We start from the raw sequence: 19,022 nt of genomic DNA on the forward strand, positions 1-19,022 counted from the left end.
TATTTTGTACAGCATAGGCTGTTGCACCAACTGTACCAAGTCCTATCCATGGTTACATATGCTTTAGTCGCTGTATGTGAAGCTGCCTTTCAAATATGTTTGGCAACTCCAACTGGTAGAAAACACAGCAGCTAAAATTTGACCAGAGCTGGTTTTTATGGAGCACATGTCTCTGTGGGCGTTACTTCCGCAGTCGTGTCGAGGCTTCCAGATGATGTTCACCAGGATCCGTCGTTATCCTGCGGTGAAGCCTCTTTCTCCCGACTTTAAAAAAGTGAGTTCTAGTGCGCCTTTTCCTGGCGGCCCGCGCTAATTCGGAGTACGTGTGGGAGGATGTGAGGTCACTGCGGTCCGTACTGGTCAGGAAAAGGCGTGCTAAGGGGAGTGGCCAGCGGCTTCGTTCAAGCCGCCTCCGCCATTTGCACCCAGCCCGTCAGCTGGGGTAGCGCGGCGGAGCGGCTTTTTTTATTATTTCCACAGTGACAATTTGCGCAGGACCGGAGGACCGGAAAAGTGGCTGGTGCGCTGCTGGGGCATGTGCGCCTGTTTTTTCTACTGCAACCTCTGCGTGGGTCAGTTTTCGGAAAGCCGGGCATCCCACAGTCCGCCTTCATGGGGAGTTGGTGACTCCTCGCGGTGGGCGTACCAGGCTGGCAGAGGGCAGAGCTGTTTGTGGGCTGCTGCCATGGCTACGGCCAGATGTGGGTTGGCTCCTTGGGATGGGGCAGAGGGCACAGAGGCGGTCATCGGCGCTGACACCTCAGAGGCATGATGGGAGATGTAGGCACAGAGTGCCCATGCAGACGATTGACCTCGGGTCATATTACACCCGCCACGACCCCCATCAGGAAGTGAGCGCATCAATGTTGACCCTCAACAGCACCAGCAGCACTTCAGCTGGCACTGGCACTGCCGCCGCCGCCGCTGGCTCCGGCTCCGCCCCTGCCGGGGCCGGCATCGCTGACGGCTGCGCAAGTTTGCGGTCTTTCGGACTTGCGCAAACCGTGCGCCGAGCGAAAAAAAAGCCGCGGTAATCAGGCCGGTGTGGCTGCGCAACTGTGCTTGCAGCGGCAGCAGCACAACCGGCGCAAACTTCCGCCACAAATCGAAGGCAGGTGTGGATGATGAGGCGTCACGGCTGAACGGGAAAAGCCGCTTTCACCGCTCCTCAACGACGGAACACCAGGTAGGTCTAGCAAAGCCCTATTACTATACCAGCTTCAGTGACTTCTGGTGTGGTTCTGTGCCTAATTCAAAGTACTGGTCATTACCTTTCAAGACATAAAAGGCTTGGTACCTCAATATTAAGAACAGTCTCTTCCCATATCATCCTGTCCACTTGGAGGAGTCCCTGCCTCATATACAGCACTAAGTGAATTTTGTTGTTTCCACAGGCCTTTGATCTGTCTGTTTTTTTTAGTGTTACTATTCTGGCTTGTTATTTCCTTTGTGTATATATGGAATCTTAGTCTTTGTTTCATCTTTTTTGTTTTAATGTCATGAGAATGTTTTAAATTCTGTTATGTTAGCCACCCTTGGCATTTTGGAAATAAAATGGAAAGATGGCATATAAATATTAATATAAATAATAAATGGGATTAACATGGTTTAAAAGAGAACCTACCATACCAAGAGCCCCACTTCAAACATGACATTTCCAATCTCTTAATCCTCCTCTGTTTCACAAAATATTCTCCCTCCCTTCCTTTTTCAGTGATACAGCATCTGCACAACTGTTAATACTATGGACTAGCATCAAACCAGTATTTTCAACCACTATTTTTAAAAATGGTAAATTTGGTGAACCAACATTAGCTCTTAAAAGTGAATTGAGTGTGAATTCACATGCAGGAGGAAAGATAAAACTTATAACCTCCTAACTAGAAAGTGATCCAGAACTGTCTCTTGAGGCACAGGTGAACTCAGTGGCAAAGAGCACCTTTTATCAGCTTAGGCTGATATACCAACTGCGCTCTTATCTGGACAGTGATAGCCTAGCTACAGTTATCCATGCTCTGATAACCTCTCGTTTGGATTACTGCAATGCGTTATACGTGGGGCTGCCTTTGAAAACGGTCCGGAAGCTTCAGCTGGTACAAAACAGGGCAGCCCGTTTACTAACAGGGACTGGCTGGCGAGATCACATTACGCCAGTCCTTTTACAACTTCATTGGCTGCCAGTCCAGGTCCGGGCCCGATTCAAAGTGCTGGTATTGACATTTAAAGCCCTAAACGGTTTGGGGCCAGGTTATTTGAAGGAACGCCTCCTCCCATATGTACCTACCCGGACCTTAAGATCATCTACAGGGGCCCTTCTCCGTGAGCCCCTGCCAAAGGAAGTGAGGCAGGTGGCTACTAGGAGGAGGGCTTTCTCCGCTGTGGCACCCCGGTTGTGGAATGAGCTCCCCAGAGAGGTCCGCCTGGCGCCTACACTGTACTCCTTTCGTCGCCAGCTGAAGACCTTTTTATTCTCTCAGTATTTTAACACTTAATTTTAACTTAAATTTAAATTATACTGTTTTAACTCTGTATTTTAACCTTATATCAATTTTGCTGCGTGGTTTTATCCTGGTTGTGCTTTTTATATTGTATTTTGTATTTGTATTTTTAACTTGTTGGTTGTTTTATGATGATTTTAATTTTTGTGAACCGCCCAGAGAGCTTCGGCTATTGGGCGGTATAAAAATGTAATAAATAAATAAATAAATAAATAAACTATGGAGTCTTGGAAAAATATATCTGCACTGAACAAGAACTAAGGGCCGATGTATATAATTTGTATATCAGCTGATTTAAATTCCTTTTCTACATAGCACAGCAGGTCATTTCCAGCTTGCCACCTGGATCAAGTGATTTGCCCTATGCCACTGCAGACCTAAACTATAAAAGAAAGTAAATGAAAGGAAAGGAAAATGCATTCTGCAGTGGCTTGGAGATTTCCTGATATATAAGGAGAGATGGACACAGCTATCACATGAAACAACATTGTAACCATATACTGTGCATCAGCCCCGATTTATTTTCCCACCTTGAAGTAGCAAAGGTCCCTTTTCGTTTTGACCATCCTTTCTATTTAGGCACTGGGCTGAATTTCACCCCGCTTGAAGAAATTCCTTTCCTACCTCAGTTAGATAAATAGATGTCTGCAAAAAGGAAGAGCTCCCTTCTCTATTTTCACAGTTCATTTTTCTTCCACTATTCATCACCCTTATTTAAGATGCTGTGGCTGAAATCCTATGCACCATGGGATCCTATAAACCATGGTGTCATCCTCCATGGCACCTCCTGCTCTTTGCAAGCTTTATCACTCCCCCCCACAAGTCCATCATTTTCCCTCCTCCCATAATGAACCACATTAAGTCTATGGTGTACTGACGAAATGGTGGTTAATTGCAAATAATACAATAGTGTCTTCTGGTGGCTTTATAATGGAACACATAGAACTTCCGGGGGGGGGGGGGGGGAAACAAAAGAAAAAATCATGTGGAAAGGAGCTGATCTAAACCAGCAAGGAATCTGGAAACAGAAGTTCTGGTAAAGCTGCAGGATTTTTGTCTAGTGTAGAAATGCTTGAACTCTCACTGAACTCAGTGGGACCTACATCTCAATAAACATGTGTAAGGTTGCACTGCATGTTAATCATACTGGGTGAGTGTAGACTTGGGGCTCATCTACACCAAGCAGATATTCCACTATGAAAGCGGTATATAAAAGGCAGGAGCCACACTACTGCTTTATAGTGGTATTGAACTGCACTGACAAGTGTTGGGACCCATGATACCATATACCTCTTTCATACCACTTTCATAGTGTTATATCCTGCTTGGTGTAGATGTGTCATGGGCCCCAACAGTTGTCAGTGCACTTCCGTACCACTATAAAGCAGTAATGTATATCCTGCAGTGCACTTCAATATCACTATAAAGCAGTCATGTGGCTCCTGCCTTTTATATACCACTTTCATAGTGGAATATCCTGTTTGGCGCAATGAGCCCTCAAACAATGGCACACGCATACACCCCTTTGAGTTTAGGAAATTACATAAAATTTAGCTTGATTTACTGTTCTTATTACTATGATTATTCTCTTATTTCTGCTTTGTGAACCCCTTCCCCCCCTTCATATGTTTTAATGTGATTTTAGATTGTAAGTCTCTAGGCAGGGTATCACTGTTTTATTTGTATATTTTGTACAGCACCAAGTACATTGTTGGTGCTATATATATAAATAAATAATAATAATAAAATTGCATTATGTCTATACTAACATTTTGTGTAAATACAGTAAATGCCAAACCATGGTTTAAAACGATGGTCAAAAGTAGATTTGCAACTGTAGCTTGGTGTTAACTTTGCTTACCAGACACATTACTGTAGACCTAATACCAACTATAGTTATCCCCATAACTAAAAGGAAAGGGGGAAATGCCCACGTAAGGCAGGGAAAGGGGTGTAGGGAGAGAAGCCTGTGAGCCACAAGGCACTCCTGAGTCACAATCCATTATGTGGTGATTGGACAGTATTGCCTTTACACTAAGCTATTGAACCTGCAGACAAAATTGTCTTTCAGCAGTGATTTATGGGCATGGTTAAAAAAAATATCTTCCCAGAAGACTATGTGAGTAGGAAGAATATAAGTATAGAAAATAAATAAATATTATTATTATGGAAGGTACTTGCAGATTCAGTATGGGATGACACATGAGGAACTCCTCAAGGTAACATTCTGACATAAGTTCCAAATCCTTATGCATTTCATGTGCAACTTATCAATAGGTTTGCTCAAGTGCATTCACAGCCTTAAGATAGAAGCCATCAGAATTCTGGAGCAAAAAACAGATTGACATGTTGGATACTGAAAAGCTGAGTAGAATTTTGATGTATACATCACATGTTTAAAAATGTACACACGAATGAATTAATATCTTGGAATGTTACTTTGGCAATAACACACTTTTAGTAAGATGTTTTATTGGATTCAAAAAGTCTTTCTGTTGTATTAAGCTATATGTAAAAATTAATGAGTTTATGATTCATTTACTCATTGTAAATACGAGGCAGATTTATATAAAACCTTATGCCAACCAAGCTTTTGAAGTATGGATAAAAGGTCAATGGGGGGGGGGGGAAATGTAGCTCATCAATTAGAAAAATAACCTAATAGTAGAATCTAAGGAAGTAGTTGGCAACTACATTTTCAGGCAGGCCTGCTCTTAGAAAATATGAGGAAAAAGCTTGCTAGCCAGATACTCTGCTCTGGAAATACCGCCAATATTGTACCACACTGTTGTATTCTATATCCGGGGGGCAGGGGGCAATTTGTAGGTCAATTTGTAGGACCACAATTTGGAGGACCACAACGCCTATGAGTCCTTGCCTGCATAGCCAATGGTGAGGGATAATGGGAATAGTAGACCAAAACAACTGGAAGGCCATAAGTTGCCTATGCCTGCTATATCCTACACATTTGTTTTTGTTTGTTTGTTTTTACTTATGTGTTTGGGTAGAAGTTTCTATCCAGAAACCCCACGTGCTTAATGGATAACAGTTGCTTCTATTTCTATTTCTATGATGTCTCCACTGCCAAACCGAGAATTTAGCAAGGACCTCATGAAAGAGGGCACTAGTTATCAATCATTTGACTAATTAGTGAGACGACAATGAAATTATTTTTTAAATTGCTCTAAATACTACCAATTTCTTATGCTCATATTGCTTCCTGGAAATGTCTACCCAAGAAGCAGCCTGATAGGCATTCTTGGGCACTGCTCATGCTATTCTTGAGAATAACATGACATTTACCAAAATGATTTTTTGGAAGATGTGGACTGTTTGTTATTACTCAAACATGTCAGCTTTGGAGGAGGAGGAGGAAGAGATTTTGTTCCAATATTTAACTGGAGATACATTTTGATTAGGTCCAAACAAGCTGGAATGCCTAATCTATAAAGTCGTATCTGAGATCAAGGGCTAGTTCGTAAAACTATAAAAAGCAACACAATACACCACAGCCTAAGGAAAGTAAACATGTGTTATATGTCCCTGGAATTGAACCAAGGAGACAACTAAACCAAATATCTTGCTAATTTTGGAATAGCTATACCATGCTTTTAGGGATGGATAAAACTGTGTTTCGCTTTCTATCATGTTGCATTTTTTTTAGCACCTTTTTTTACCATCCTTTTGTGCATCAGTTTGTGAATGTTCTTTTTAAAATTTGCATGAAATCTCATATGAGTTTTTGTATGGAATTTCCCATAATGCATACATTTTTGCAAACGCTTCCCCCTAATATATAACATTTTGAATGACATTTTTCCTAATGTTTGCATTTTTGTATGCGACTGGGGTTCTTGACTGTGTGAAAGCCTGTACGCATGATTATCTGTATGTGCATAAGGGCTCCTTTCACATGTTTTGCTGAACATTTCCCATTTCCCCTCAAGTATTGTTTTTTCCCCCTCCCTGAAAAATTGAACAGCTTTGGATTATGAAATATTTTCTTTTAAAATCTAAGACAAAGTATTTATATATTGTTACCCAGCCTTTACTCCCCCAAAAAATGATTTCTAAAAACTATATAATAGGAACACTTCTACAGAAAGACTAGTGATGTAAAATGTCTGGAAATAATGAAACCACAGGAAGATTTCCCCCCCCCTTTTAACCCTCTCTGTAAGATTCCTAGCATAGTTATTTCTTACATTCCTTATTAAAGTTATTGATCTAAAGTATATTTAACTGATAGACGTTTATGCTCAGTTTCCCAACATGTGAGTAGAGTCACCACTGTGCATTCCTGACAATATTTCTAAACGAGGGAATTATCATGTGCTCATGATTGTTTTGTCACAGAAGTTCATGGGTTGTTTCCACAACGTTGCCAACCTCCAGTGCCTCTCCTGTTGTTTTTAAACTTTATTCTGCCATTTTATAAATTGCCAAAAATGCAGCAATAAATATAAATCTCCATCAAAGAGGTGGGGTACTTCTGGAATCGTGCAATATCACAGCACCATCTACCGGCTGTATAAATGAAATATATGGAACTTGCTTACAAAGTAAATGGGGGAAAGGGGCAGCACATGTATTGTGCTTATCATAATCATGCAAAGACCCAGGAAGATGACGTCCCGGTAAGGCTGCGGGATTTTTGCTTGAATGTAGAGAAGCCCTAAAAGTGCATCTCTGACAGTTTGGGTTTTGTTTCTGATGCTGGAACTGTCGTTTAATGTAGCTCTAACCCATTCAGACAATAATTGCAAATTTACTAACTGAGTTTACTTTCAAAAGTTTTAAAATATAATGATAATTTTATGAGCAGATTAACTTATACATAAAATAACTTTAGCAACAGAAAGGCTGCTTTATGTTCCTAAAGCAGCCCTCCCCAATGTGATGCCCTTCAGATGTTTTAGATTTCTGTGCCCAGCATTCCTGACCATTGGTCAAGCTGCCTGAGGCTGATGATGGGAGCTGAAGGCCAAAATATCTGGAAGGCACCAGGTTGAAGAAGACTGTCCTAAAGCAACAAAGTGACTTTAGATCTGTAAAGAGCACTAAAAAGAGAGTATTGTCAGTGTGGCGTAGTGGCTAAAGTGTTGGACTGGGAATCAGGAGATCAGGGTTCTAGTCCCCACTCAGCCATGGAAACCCACTGGGTGACTTTGGGCCAGTCACAGACTCAGCCCAACCTACCTCACAGGGGCAGGATCTACACTACTGCTTATAACAGTTTATAATGGTTATGACAACTGTTCAGGCCCAGGACACATTACATATACCATTTTCATACCATTTTTAAAGTGTTATATCCTGCTTGGTGTAGATCGGGCCAGGGTTGTTGTTGTGAGGATAAAATGGAGAGGAGGAGGAAGAGAATTATGTACACCGCCTTGGGTTCCTTGGAGGAAAAAAGGCGGGATACAAGTGCAATAAATAAATAAATAAATAAATAATCCCCCTTCCCTATTTTTTCCTTTGCCCTAGGGGAAAAAAAGGCAGTTTTCCATCACCTCAAAATTTCTGAGCATTTTATATCTCTAAGCATAACCCCAAATAGTTATTTCTAGGCTTCCTAGAAAACTGAAATTTGTTGTGTGGGTGTAGTCCAAGACAAACTGATTACTACAAATTGGGGATTTCTGCACACAAACAGTCAGAACTTGAGGCATGAAATTTACCTCATAAGAGAGGCCAGCATTCCAGCACAGAGCAAGCCAAACATCACAGCAGATGGAATGTGGGGGTGTGGGAGTAACATTGCTTCTTCAGGCTTGGCTTTGTGGGAGGAGGCACTTTCAATAGCAGTGAGAAACACAGGTCCATATTCGCAGAAGGCTCATTTACAATAGTATTATTAACTTCCCAAGGAGAAATGGCTAAAGTTGATGAGCCTAGCAAGATGTCAGCATTTTGCAAAACCATTGAATAGGATTTGGGGGGAAAACTTTCTAGAAGTCATGTATAACTTAGCTGGTACAGCAATAATATCAAATTTCAGCTTACTGTATATCTGCTAAGGATTACTGTTAGTCTCCAGTAACTATGCCTTATTATCAAACATTTGCACCCTATTTTATAAGGAAATTTGCTTTAATAAAGAAATAAAACCACTCCTACTTAATATTATGTTTTGTAGTATAAAATTATATCTTGTTCTGTGCTTCTCTCTGTAATTGTAATGAAGGGGTTATCGTCATATATGCATTCTTTTATATAACTACTATATTCATATGGAAAACAGCTACCAGATATATAGGAACACCTTTAATTCCATTTTTTTAAAAGTCTGCACTGTTCTGCTTGCTTTAAAAAAAAAATCACTAAAAAATGGGTGGGCTGATTTCAGCTATTCATAGTCTATGTAGCAGTTTAAATTAAAATCTGAACCAAACAAATTTGTCCCCTATCCCTTGAAATGACCATGAAACAAGAATGCATACTCAGAATATCTTGATAATTAATCTCTTGTTGATAAGGCATAATTCATCCTTCTTGAATGATACTTAATATACACTTTTACCTAAGAACCACCGCTCTAGAAATGACCATATCCACAGCCTAGCGTGGCATTCATGAGAAGAATCACAGCAATCAGCAGGTACTTCAAGGTAATTCAACAAACATTGGCTTCTGTCTACCTGTAAGTAAAGTATCATATGTGCTTGAATTTAAAATTAGTCTTTATGCCAATGGCCCTTTGTTGTTTATTTCAAATCTCCAGTCATTTGATCCAGCACCGATGAAATTAATTAATATCTTTGACGATTTGACTGGCTATTCAGTTAATTGGTCAAAGTCTGAAATTATGCTGATTGGAGAAAATACATCTTCTGGTGTGTTGGTTAGTAGGCAATTTCACTGATGTCCAGAATTCATTACCTACATATTCCCAGAGAGAGAGATCAATTGATTAAACTAAATTTGAATAAGTTGAATAATGAAATTGCCCAAGATATAGATAGATGGACATTCTTAAAGTTCAGTTTGTGGGGTAAAGTTAACACACTAAAAATAAATATGGTCCCTTGGATTGTTCATGTTATACATGGGATTCCTTTACTTATACCTGGAAAATATTTCTGTAAACTCAGTGCTTTATTTTGTAAATTTGGAAAGGGGGGAGGGTTCCTCTCCAACATGAATATCTCTGAAACAGATACAACTTCCAATTAATAAAGGTGAGTTGGGCTTCCAGGACCTTTATATCATCAGGCTTATTTGTTGACCTGTACTCGATTTTGATCTTCTCCAGTTTGATTAAATTTTTCACCCTGATCAGTTTTGGAATCTTTCATTTGGACTCTCTTTTCAAATGGCATTAGGTTCTTAGCAAATTAGACTGGACATACGCTTTCCCACAATTCCAGCTGTTGGAGAGACATGGCATATAACATTACCTCGATTACAGTTTAATCCACTTTCTCATGCTCAATAGACTTTTAAATCCAGAATTAAAAATTGGGAAGAAATGTTTTTGTGACAGACTTGGGACAGGTAAATTGATTTTTACCTTGGATCAGTTATTAGGTCTGGACGATGAGTTTCTGTCATTTTCTGATTTGTGTGCTGAATATGATTTACCTGACATGGCTTAATGGCAATACTTGCAATTGCAACACTTGTTGGAATCTCGGTTTGGTCCATCCACTTTTACATTTTCAGAGTCTCCATTGTTATTGGAAACACTTATAGCAACTGATCACTCATATCAATCTACAATTCTGGTATATAAGTACTTGTTATCAGTAAATAAGATACTCAGGGTCTCAAACAGGAATGGAATAGAGAATTGGGTATATACTTGTTGGAGATGTAACACACCTACTGCTTCTTTTATCTATACGTTTTGCCAATGTCCAATAGTCACCTCCATTTGGGAAGAGTTCTTAATATGGATAAACTTTGTATTGGAATACTCTTTAATATTGAATGATGTATATGTCCTCCTAAATTATTTGATGGTTTCTTGGAAGTTAATGTATGGTCAGCACAAATGGGTTTTCTGAGGCCTTTTAACTGCCAAAAGACTGATATTACAATATTGGATAGACAAACGCTCACCTCCTATAATGCAATGGATTGAGCATTGAACAACCTATCAGTATTTGAACAGGTAGAATACAGGTGATGCTTATGCATAATCTATCTTTCTTTCTTTTTTTAGAATTTTGTTTTTACTGGATTACTGATATTTTTATGTATGTAATTTTTTGTTTGTTTTTCCTCCATCTTTTTCTCCCCCCCACCATGATTTGTTTTGTTTTCTTAAAATCACAATAAAAAGATTATTAAAAAGGTATTATATGTGCTTGTAAGTGCATCCAGATATAATACAGATCAGAAGAAAGGTCTCTATTCCTTTACTTTATTTGCTCATCATTTAAAGCAATCAATATTGTCTTCCCACTTTCGCCATGTTAATTATGTGAACTGAAGTCAGGGAGGCACAAAATGAGATGATGTCACATTATGCATTATACAGAAAAGCACAGGTTCTGTTCATGATTCTTTGTACTGTCTGCTTTGGCCAATGCATGAGTTCTGTACCTTTGGAAAGTGTTTTAAGATCTCTTTGCATGGTTTGACTCAGGGTAACAGGTCAATGTCAGTAAAGAGGCAGGATTCTAATATATGATTAGATATTTAATTGAGGGTACAGTCCTATGCACGTTTAGAAAGAAAAAGTCCTACAGCTGCCAGCATACTCCAGCCCACATGGCAGACTAAGGAATGCTGGGTGTTTTTTTTAAAGATTGATAACTTTGAGGAGTTTGGAAAGGTGGTATGAGCACCTAACCTTGAAAAAGATACAACATCAAAAGGCTACATAAACAACTCCAAACATAATTACCCATAAGAAGAAGCTGCAGACTTAAAATAAAAATCACTTTAGCTCCTGGTGAACAACAATACTAAATCCTCAAAGTTAAGGCTATGGACAGGCCATGCCATGAAAAATTGAATTATGTACCTACATATGGTGGATTCTGAGGGTCAGACTGTCAGTCTCTGAAGAAAAAATGATAAGCCCAATTCACAGCTTCAGGAGCATTCTAATGTCTGATAAGGTTTCCAGTGAGTCTGGGTTTCCCCATTCAGTGCAATATCAGGGACAGCTCTACATACGTAATGGGAATGGATATCCCCATAGTTTTCAATGAAAGGACAAAACCATTGCATATTTAGGTAATTTGAGCTTTCATACACATGAAGAAGCTCTGGTGTAGGATTTATAACCTTTATAAATCAAAAGTATCTTGATGATAAGGCATGTATCTTCAGTGGGTATTCAAGGCAAGGTAAAAGAAAGTAAGGCTATATACATTGACACTGCTTTTAAAGTACACATTTTTAGGAAAAGGAAATCCTTGGGGGAAATCTGTAGCTCAAGAAGGTGAGCACAAGCTTTGCATGCAGAAGGCTCCAGGTTCAATCTCCAGGTGGGGCTGGGGGGAAAAGACTCAAATTCTGAAGTGTCAATGTCAGTCAGTACAATGACCAGACTAGATGGACCAATAGCACAGTTTCCTGTGTTCTTGTTCTTGTGTTTTTAAAGTAAGAAACAGGCAATAAAATGCAGTAAAGTAGTTGAGGTCCAGAATGGCATTACTGATTAAAATTGTACATCATATAGAAGCATACTATGGTGGCCTGCTCTATTTAATTTTCAGTGAACCCACAGACCTTTTATTCAATATTAGACAATCAAAATTTTATGTTCATTCTTTTTAAGAACAACTGATAGACATGGCTTCACATGAAGAATGCATGACAACACTATGGCCGTAGCTAGACCTAAGGTTTATCCCAGGATCATCCCGGGTTCATCCCTGCCTGAGCACTGGATGCCCTGTGTGGCACTTAGAGGAACAGGTTTGACCCCAGGACAATCCTGGGATAAACCTTAGGTCTAGCTACAGCCTGTGTGTTGTTTACATAGGTTTTAAAATGTTTGTCCTAGGTTTTACAATGTATGTTCAAAACTTTGTAAGACCGCCTTGAGGCCCAGTATTGGGCAAAAGGTGGGATACAAATAAATAAATAAATAATAAGTCCACAGCCCTCCCAAGTACATCTTAATCTCAATATTAAAGTATCCAATAAATTAAGAAAAAAACATTATTGAGCATCCAAAACAGTTAGGAGGAAATATTATCAAGTAAACTGACTCATGACAAATGCAGACAATGGTAATCATTAGTTCAAAGTTTACTGGTACAGCTGTGATTTCAGAGGATGTGCTGAGCTGCCACTTATCTGGACCACATGAAATCTCTAGCAACCACAAATGTAGCAGCCCTGCAATAAGACAATGAAACTGACCAACTAATACATCTTCTTAGTCAAGCTTAAAGATGTGGGCATGTACTGCTGCTATGATAAAATCATCATCATAGATTTTACAAGATCTCCCTATTAAATGTATTTGCTTTACTCTGGCTTTCTAGGATTTCAAACAAGAGACTTTATCAGCACTTCCCAGAGAAGTGAGAAGGTTGCCAGGTTCAGACCTGGTTCTTTTTGGATGGAAAGCTTGTAATCTACCACTGTGCTATGGCCCTTTTTAGATCTACAAGTTTTACAGCTTTCTGAGTAAATGCAAATGTTATGTGAAATGCATTTAGGCCACCATAAAGATATCTATGTTACTGCAGATCTTCACACTTGATACACTGAAGCAAGTCTGCAATCATCAGGCAGCCTAGCAGAATCTACTTGCCTTTCAAAGGATGTGGCTGTAGCTATGCCAACTCATACTATACTATGCGCCATGACAGCAGCACATATAAAATCTCTCAAAATTATTTGGCAAAGGCAACGTTCTGCAATGCAGACTGAAAACCCTCTAAGAATCCATTGACAATTATGAACTCCAAAATAAGTATGAGAAGTAACTAAATATGCAGTTGCGTGGATAGCTTTGCATTCGAACAGCTACTAAGGCCACTCATTTTGTCTATAGTAGGGTTTCACTCAATACCTCCATCTAGACCTTTCCTACTACAAGGGCCCCAAAAGGTCAAGTTCAACCCTCTTGTGTTCAAAACAGCAAAGGACATTGCACCAAGGTGCCTGTTGAGAAAATCTCATGCAATTTGGCCTAGCTAACCATTTAACCATTAAAAACACCAGCTTGCTATGGACAAAACTGGAGGTACAGTCACTTAGAAGTAAGCATTACTGAAATCTAGTCAGCTTATTTCAAAACAAAGAGGCTCAGGATCGGAGTGTTGTAAGGGATGATACCTAACAAATTTGAATCAATAGAATCAGCTCTACTAAAGTAAATATCCTAGAGACAAAGGCCTTAGCTAGACCTACTTGATAGCCCGCGATGGAGGAGGGAAGATCTCGCGTTGTGTTTAACGCGAGATCCCTCCTTTGTTTAGGAGAGGCGTCACGCCTGCCACTTTTAAAAATTTCTTAAAGGGGAAGCAGCGCACGAACGCTCATGTGCTAAAAGGTAAGATGTTTTTTTAAATTTAAATTATTTTACCCGCTCCCCCACCCTACCCGCGATGGGCACAGCGCTCCTGAGAAGCGATGTACCCCATGCGCGGGTCCCAGCTCCTCGCGAGGAATCGCACAGAGCCGGGTCAACCCGCAGCAGCCGGCCACACGTTCTGCGGTCTCAGCTCGGGACCGTGGAAAAACTGGGGCCAAAGGGGAGGGCGAGATCTTGGGGCAAGGGGGGAAGCATCATGTGGATGCACAGGGACAATCCTGGGTATCACCCCGGGATTTCGCCCGGTCTAGCTAAGGCCAAAAAGTCATTTTAATATGCCACTCAAACATGTATCTGGACAAACTTTTTTTAAAACTGTTTGAAAAGCTGGATCTCTGCATCCACAAATCATTCAAGAAATACAGTTTTGATTTTCTGTAATACTAAGAGAGTTCAACAAGTTACTGTAAAATAGAATGAAACACTCAGTAATTTCATTTCAATAGAGAACCTGACAACTGTTTTTTTTAGAACACAAAGAAAAAATATATGCTCAAAGACCTTTAAGAACCATATTAGAAATGAAAATGCTCTACCTACACATTTCATACTGTGATTTCACTCTGACAGCACTTAATTCTGAGAGAGAGAAGCCAAAACAGTCATATGGCCCATTCAAGGTCATGATGTTTTAATTAACTGTCTGCAGTGAAAGAATTTACAGAGAGATCACTGATAAATTTATGCAGAAATTATGATAATGACTTCATTAACCTTGATCCAAGATGTCTCATATCAGAAATAGTACAAAGTTTCAAAAACAGACACTTATTTATTGACCATCCTTCTTTGTTACGCACATTGTTTCGGATAAAAATCCCTGGGAGTAAATTTTATAGATGTACTTCAAATAAGGACAAGCCTAGGATTGTATTTCTTTTTAAAGGTCCAGTTGGCCAAGGCTTCCTTCTATAACAAAGCTAAGTTGTGCAACTCTCTCCCTTTGGAGGAATTGCCAACAAACAAAGCCAGTATATAAAACCAGCAACTGTGGTAAATATATTCTCTAATCTATGGGCATTTGTACTGAATGTCTTTTTCATGTAGTTTATATAGAACCTGGTGCCCAGTTTCACAGTGTCATGTTATCTGCAAGTGACCTATACAATCCCCGTACCATATCACTGACCCACATATTTTTCAGTTATATATTATAATGCACTGCTAGCCTAAAAACCAATTCCCAAAAAGTTTAACAACTGGAGAAGGATGAAGCAGGATGAAGTGCACATAAACTAGATAAGCCTTTTCTTAAAGGAAGCTAGGCCGTGTAACTTACTCCCTTTGAAGGAGGTGCCAGCTGAAAGACAGTGAATAGAACCTGTTACTGAGAGGAATATATAATCTAATATAATGCATATGCTACAATGTAGGCACAAGATTTCCATATAGTCACAGGTAGTTCCAACAATGCACAAAAACACAAATGATTTTAAAATATATTTTCATTTCTTTATATAGAGGCAAAAAGTAAGAGCAATAAAACAATAGCCTACCAATAACATTATCTGCCATTCAAATTCATTTGCTAAACAACTAAAAACTAAGGATTGGCTTACATTTATGCTGCATAGAGTCACACACACGAAAATCTCACTGAAGTCAGTAACCATGTGCAGGACAACAGTAATATATGATTGATCCCAATTCTGGGTTTTTGTTGTTTGCTTTACAATAAACCTTTTCTATGGCTCCATACTTTTTTTTTTTTTTTACCAATACAGAGATCTGACCTACTATCTTTGTACTGCATATCCAGTTTACTGTGCAAAATACAAGGACATAACAGTTTTAAAGGTTTGACCTTACTATATAAGACACAGCTGTATAATTTCAAATGCCTGATTCAAAATTTGGATCAGATCCATCATCTGAAGCATGCAAAACGACAGAACCCATTTCATGTAATTAGTCAAAGAGAATATCTAAGCTTTGCCATTGGACATTGAAAGGGGTTAGATGAGACAAGCTGTCCTTTCCCATTACTATGAGTATTTCTTTATCATTCAACTTCACATAAGTTAGTAGTATACACACAGCACAGAATATGAATTATTATAGTTTAGCACTATGATCAATTTCTGAGAACTTGTCTACAGTACAAACTCAGTCCAGTTGAACTACCACACTAGATTTCCCTGTGGAACCTTGGAAATTGTTATTTAACAGTGCAGTTCTATGTAAGCCTTCTGTAAACCCATTAAACTTAGTGGGGCTTACACCCAGGTAAATATATATAGGATTGCAGCCTAGGAGCTCTAGGGATCTTTTAAGTGAATTCCTAACAACCACACAAAACTACAATTACCAGGGCTCCACAGATGAAGCCATTACAGTTAAACTTTGTATAAAACTGTATGTTTGCAGTGTAGTTTATGTTTGTAGTTTAGAGAAGCACCCAAGTTCTCTCTCATTCTGCAATTGTCAGTCTTTATAGATTAATATGATGTATATTTATGCCAATACAGATACTGTTTTATTGTTAAGTTTCTGGGGTTTTTTCTTTCTTTGTTTGTTTAGGGCTCTAAGACCCGAGGCCAGTTTTCCAATTATATGTTTGACAGACATTGATTTTCTATAATTAACAACCTTCACCTATTCCCATAGGGTGGCTGCCTTGCTGTCTTCCCTGAGGTACTTTAGGTCTATTTGGGAATGGGAAGGACCAGACTCCTTACCTTATCTACTAACATTCCTTTCTTTGATATCAAAACAGTTAAAGATTTATTAACATAAGTTTAGCTTCTGTGCCAAAGTACACTAGTCTCATTCAGTGAAGTATAATAACATAGCTCCATAACCACAGCACCACCCCTACAACAAGCAATATTTATTAGCTAGCTTTTCATTGAAGTTTGCAGATGTTGGGCTCCTTAAATGCTCTTTGATGAGTATCAAAACATTTTATTGCAAGCTTTCTGTTGCAATCTTCCATTGCAGTCCCTATGTCCTTTGACAGTAGAGTCAGAACCATAATACCAAACAAAAGTATAACAAAAAGAAGAAGGAAAAACGAAGGAAGCATCTTTAATGTCAAAATTTCCCCTGACGGTTAAACACAACTTTCTGTCCTAAAAAAGAAGAGGATCAATGACACTGTTTTAGTATGTCACAAGCCTTGTTTTCAACCGAGGGGGGAAAAAAAACCCGGTTATTTTTTGCAGAGGTGAAAAGCTCAAAGTGGTCAAGGGCTTAACAAGTCGCAGCAAGCCAGAGCCTTTGGGGGGAACACGCCCCTCGAATTATGTAGATCCAGGGGGAAACCCAGCTCCAAACTAAGCCCCGCCCTGGCCCTCGCCCCGCCCTCCTATTGGCTGAAGTTCCACACTCGGAATAATAACTATCATCCCAAGCGATTGGAAAGCGCTCTCTCTTGCTCGTTGCGGCTTCCTAGCGCAGACTGGTCCGCACCATGGCTACTACCACCACCCTGGAGGGTTAGTCACTGCTGGTGCTTTCCAGGGAAGACTCTTTATTTAAGAGCTGTCATAATGTTTATCCACACTTCACCCCCTCCTTCCTCTTTCTACATAGCCTGCGTTTGAGCTACTGCTCTCCTTTGCAAAAAAGCAAAAGAGCCAGGATTTACATTGGGGGGTGGAATCGGTACCGGGGCTTAAGCCTGCCCTGGGAGCCACACCATCTGTTCGCAAAGCCGTGCAATCCTATCCTACGCACGTTTGATCAAAAGCAAGTCCTATAGAATTCAATGGCTCTCAGGTCCGACCACGGATGACACCAACAGAGAACAACAGAGCCTGTTTTCGAGAGCGGATTGCAGCTTTGTAGCTGAGGACAGGCTACGCCGAATGACGGAAATGGGACAGAATAAGAATCACACGGTTCTTATTCTGACTTGACCCATCCCAGGACTCAGCTCCGGTAGCAACGGGGCGGGTGGGAAGGTGGACGCCGATTCAAGCCCTGCCCACCCATCTCCCCACCCGCCGCCACTGCCCCGCCTGCCAGGGTGTGCGTTTGTCCCAGCTGGGCCCTGCCGAACTTTCTCTGCTTCGGTGCAGCCACTCCAAGCGCTGTCATGACGCTGACGCACATTTAATTCGCTCGTGCAGAAACCTCAGACACGCATTGGTTTATACACACGCGCAAGGATGCCCCGCTGTCTTCCCGGCCACAAGCGGGGAAAGAAAGCAAACTGCCCCGAAGCGGAAAAGTTGCTCTCCCAAGACGCAGCATCGCTGCGCAGCCCCGACGCCGGGGCTGGGGGGTGGTGGGCGGCTCCCCCTCCCCTCCCCGCCCCCGCCGCCTTACCCGTCCTCCCCCCTTCGCCTCCCCTTACCTTGCTTGACACACTTGAGCCGGATGGGGTCCTTGCAGTGCTTGATCACGGCGAGCACATCCCTGATGGTGAGCCCGGCCACGGGGGTCTCGTTCACCTCCAAAAGCAGCTCCTCGGGCACCAACTTGCCGCCGCTTTCGTAGACCACCTTGCCGGGCTTGACCTCCCCCAGGTACGGGAACTGCCCGTTCTCGGCTCCCCCCTTGAGCTCGAAGCCCAGCTGGCCCTCCTGGTTCCTCACGATGACACACTCATGGACTCGGCTCGTCCAGTGGCTTTTCTTCTTCAAGCCCTTGGACATTGCCGTGGGGGGAGGAGGGATGGGCGCTCGCTCGCTCGCCTTGTGCCTTGGGGTGCCCTTGGAGTTCCCTTTAGCTTGTGGTGGGAAACGGGGGAGGGAGGCGGGGGGGAGCAGGCTCGGAGGGGCGGGCGGGGGGCTGCTGCTGCCGCCGCCTCTGCTGCTGCTGCTCTTCCCCGTCGTCCGAATAGGTGGAGAGGCGGGAGGACGAAAGGGGGTGAGGAGTGGGGGAAGGAAGGAAGGAAGGGTGGGTGACGGACTGTTTCCCCCTATTGCTTTAGCTGCGTGTGCGGTATGCGCTGCGAGCCATGGCAGCTGCAGCAGCAGCAGCAGCAGCAGCAGCAGCAGCCGCCAGGATGCTGTGTGTGTGTGTGTGTGTGCGTGTGTGTGAGAGAGTATACTAGTTGTACAGTA

The 19,022-nt window shown here is 41.2% G+C and overlaps 1 protein-coding gene across 1 annotated transcript in view; it reads right to left on the reverse strand.

Annotated features, from left to right (window-relative positions):
* Positions 1-18,611, reverse strand: part of MAGI2 (membrane associated guanylate kinase, WW and PDZ domain containing 2) — a 748,620-nt gene extending 730,009 nt beyond the window's left edge. Inside the window, exon 1 of the mRNA XM_063134211.1 lies at positions 18,311-18,611. Within this exon, the coding sequence (XP_062990281.1) occupies positions 18,311-18,611 (301 nt within the window). The remainder of the gene's footprint in view (positions 1-18,310) is intronic.
* Positions 18,612-19,022: the final 411 nt, after the last annotated feature.

The sequence above is a fragment of the Elgaria multicarinata genome, chromosome 9, assembly GCF_023053635.1.
Source record: "Elgaria multicarinata webbii isolate HBS135686 ecotype San Diego chromosome 9, rElgMul1.1.pri, whole genome shotgun sequence".
Classification (NCBI taxonomy): domain Eukaryota; kingdom Metazoa; phylum Chordata; class Lepidosauria; order Squamata; family Anguidae; genus Elgaria; species Elgaria multicarinata.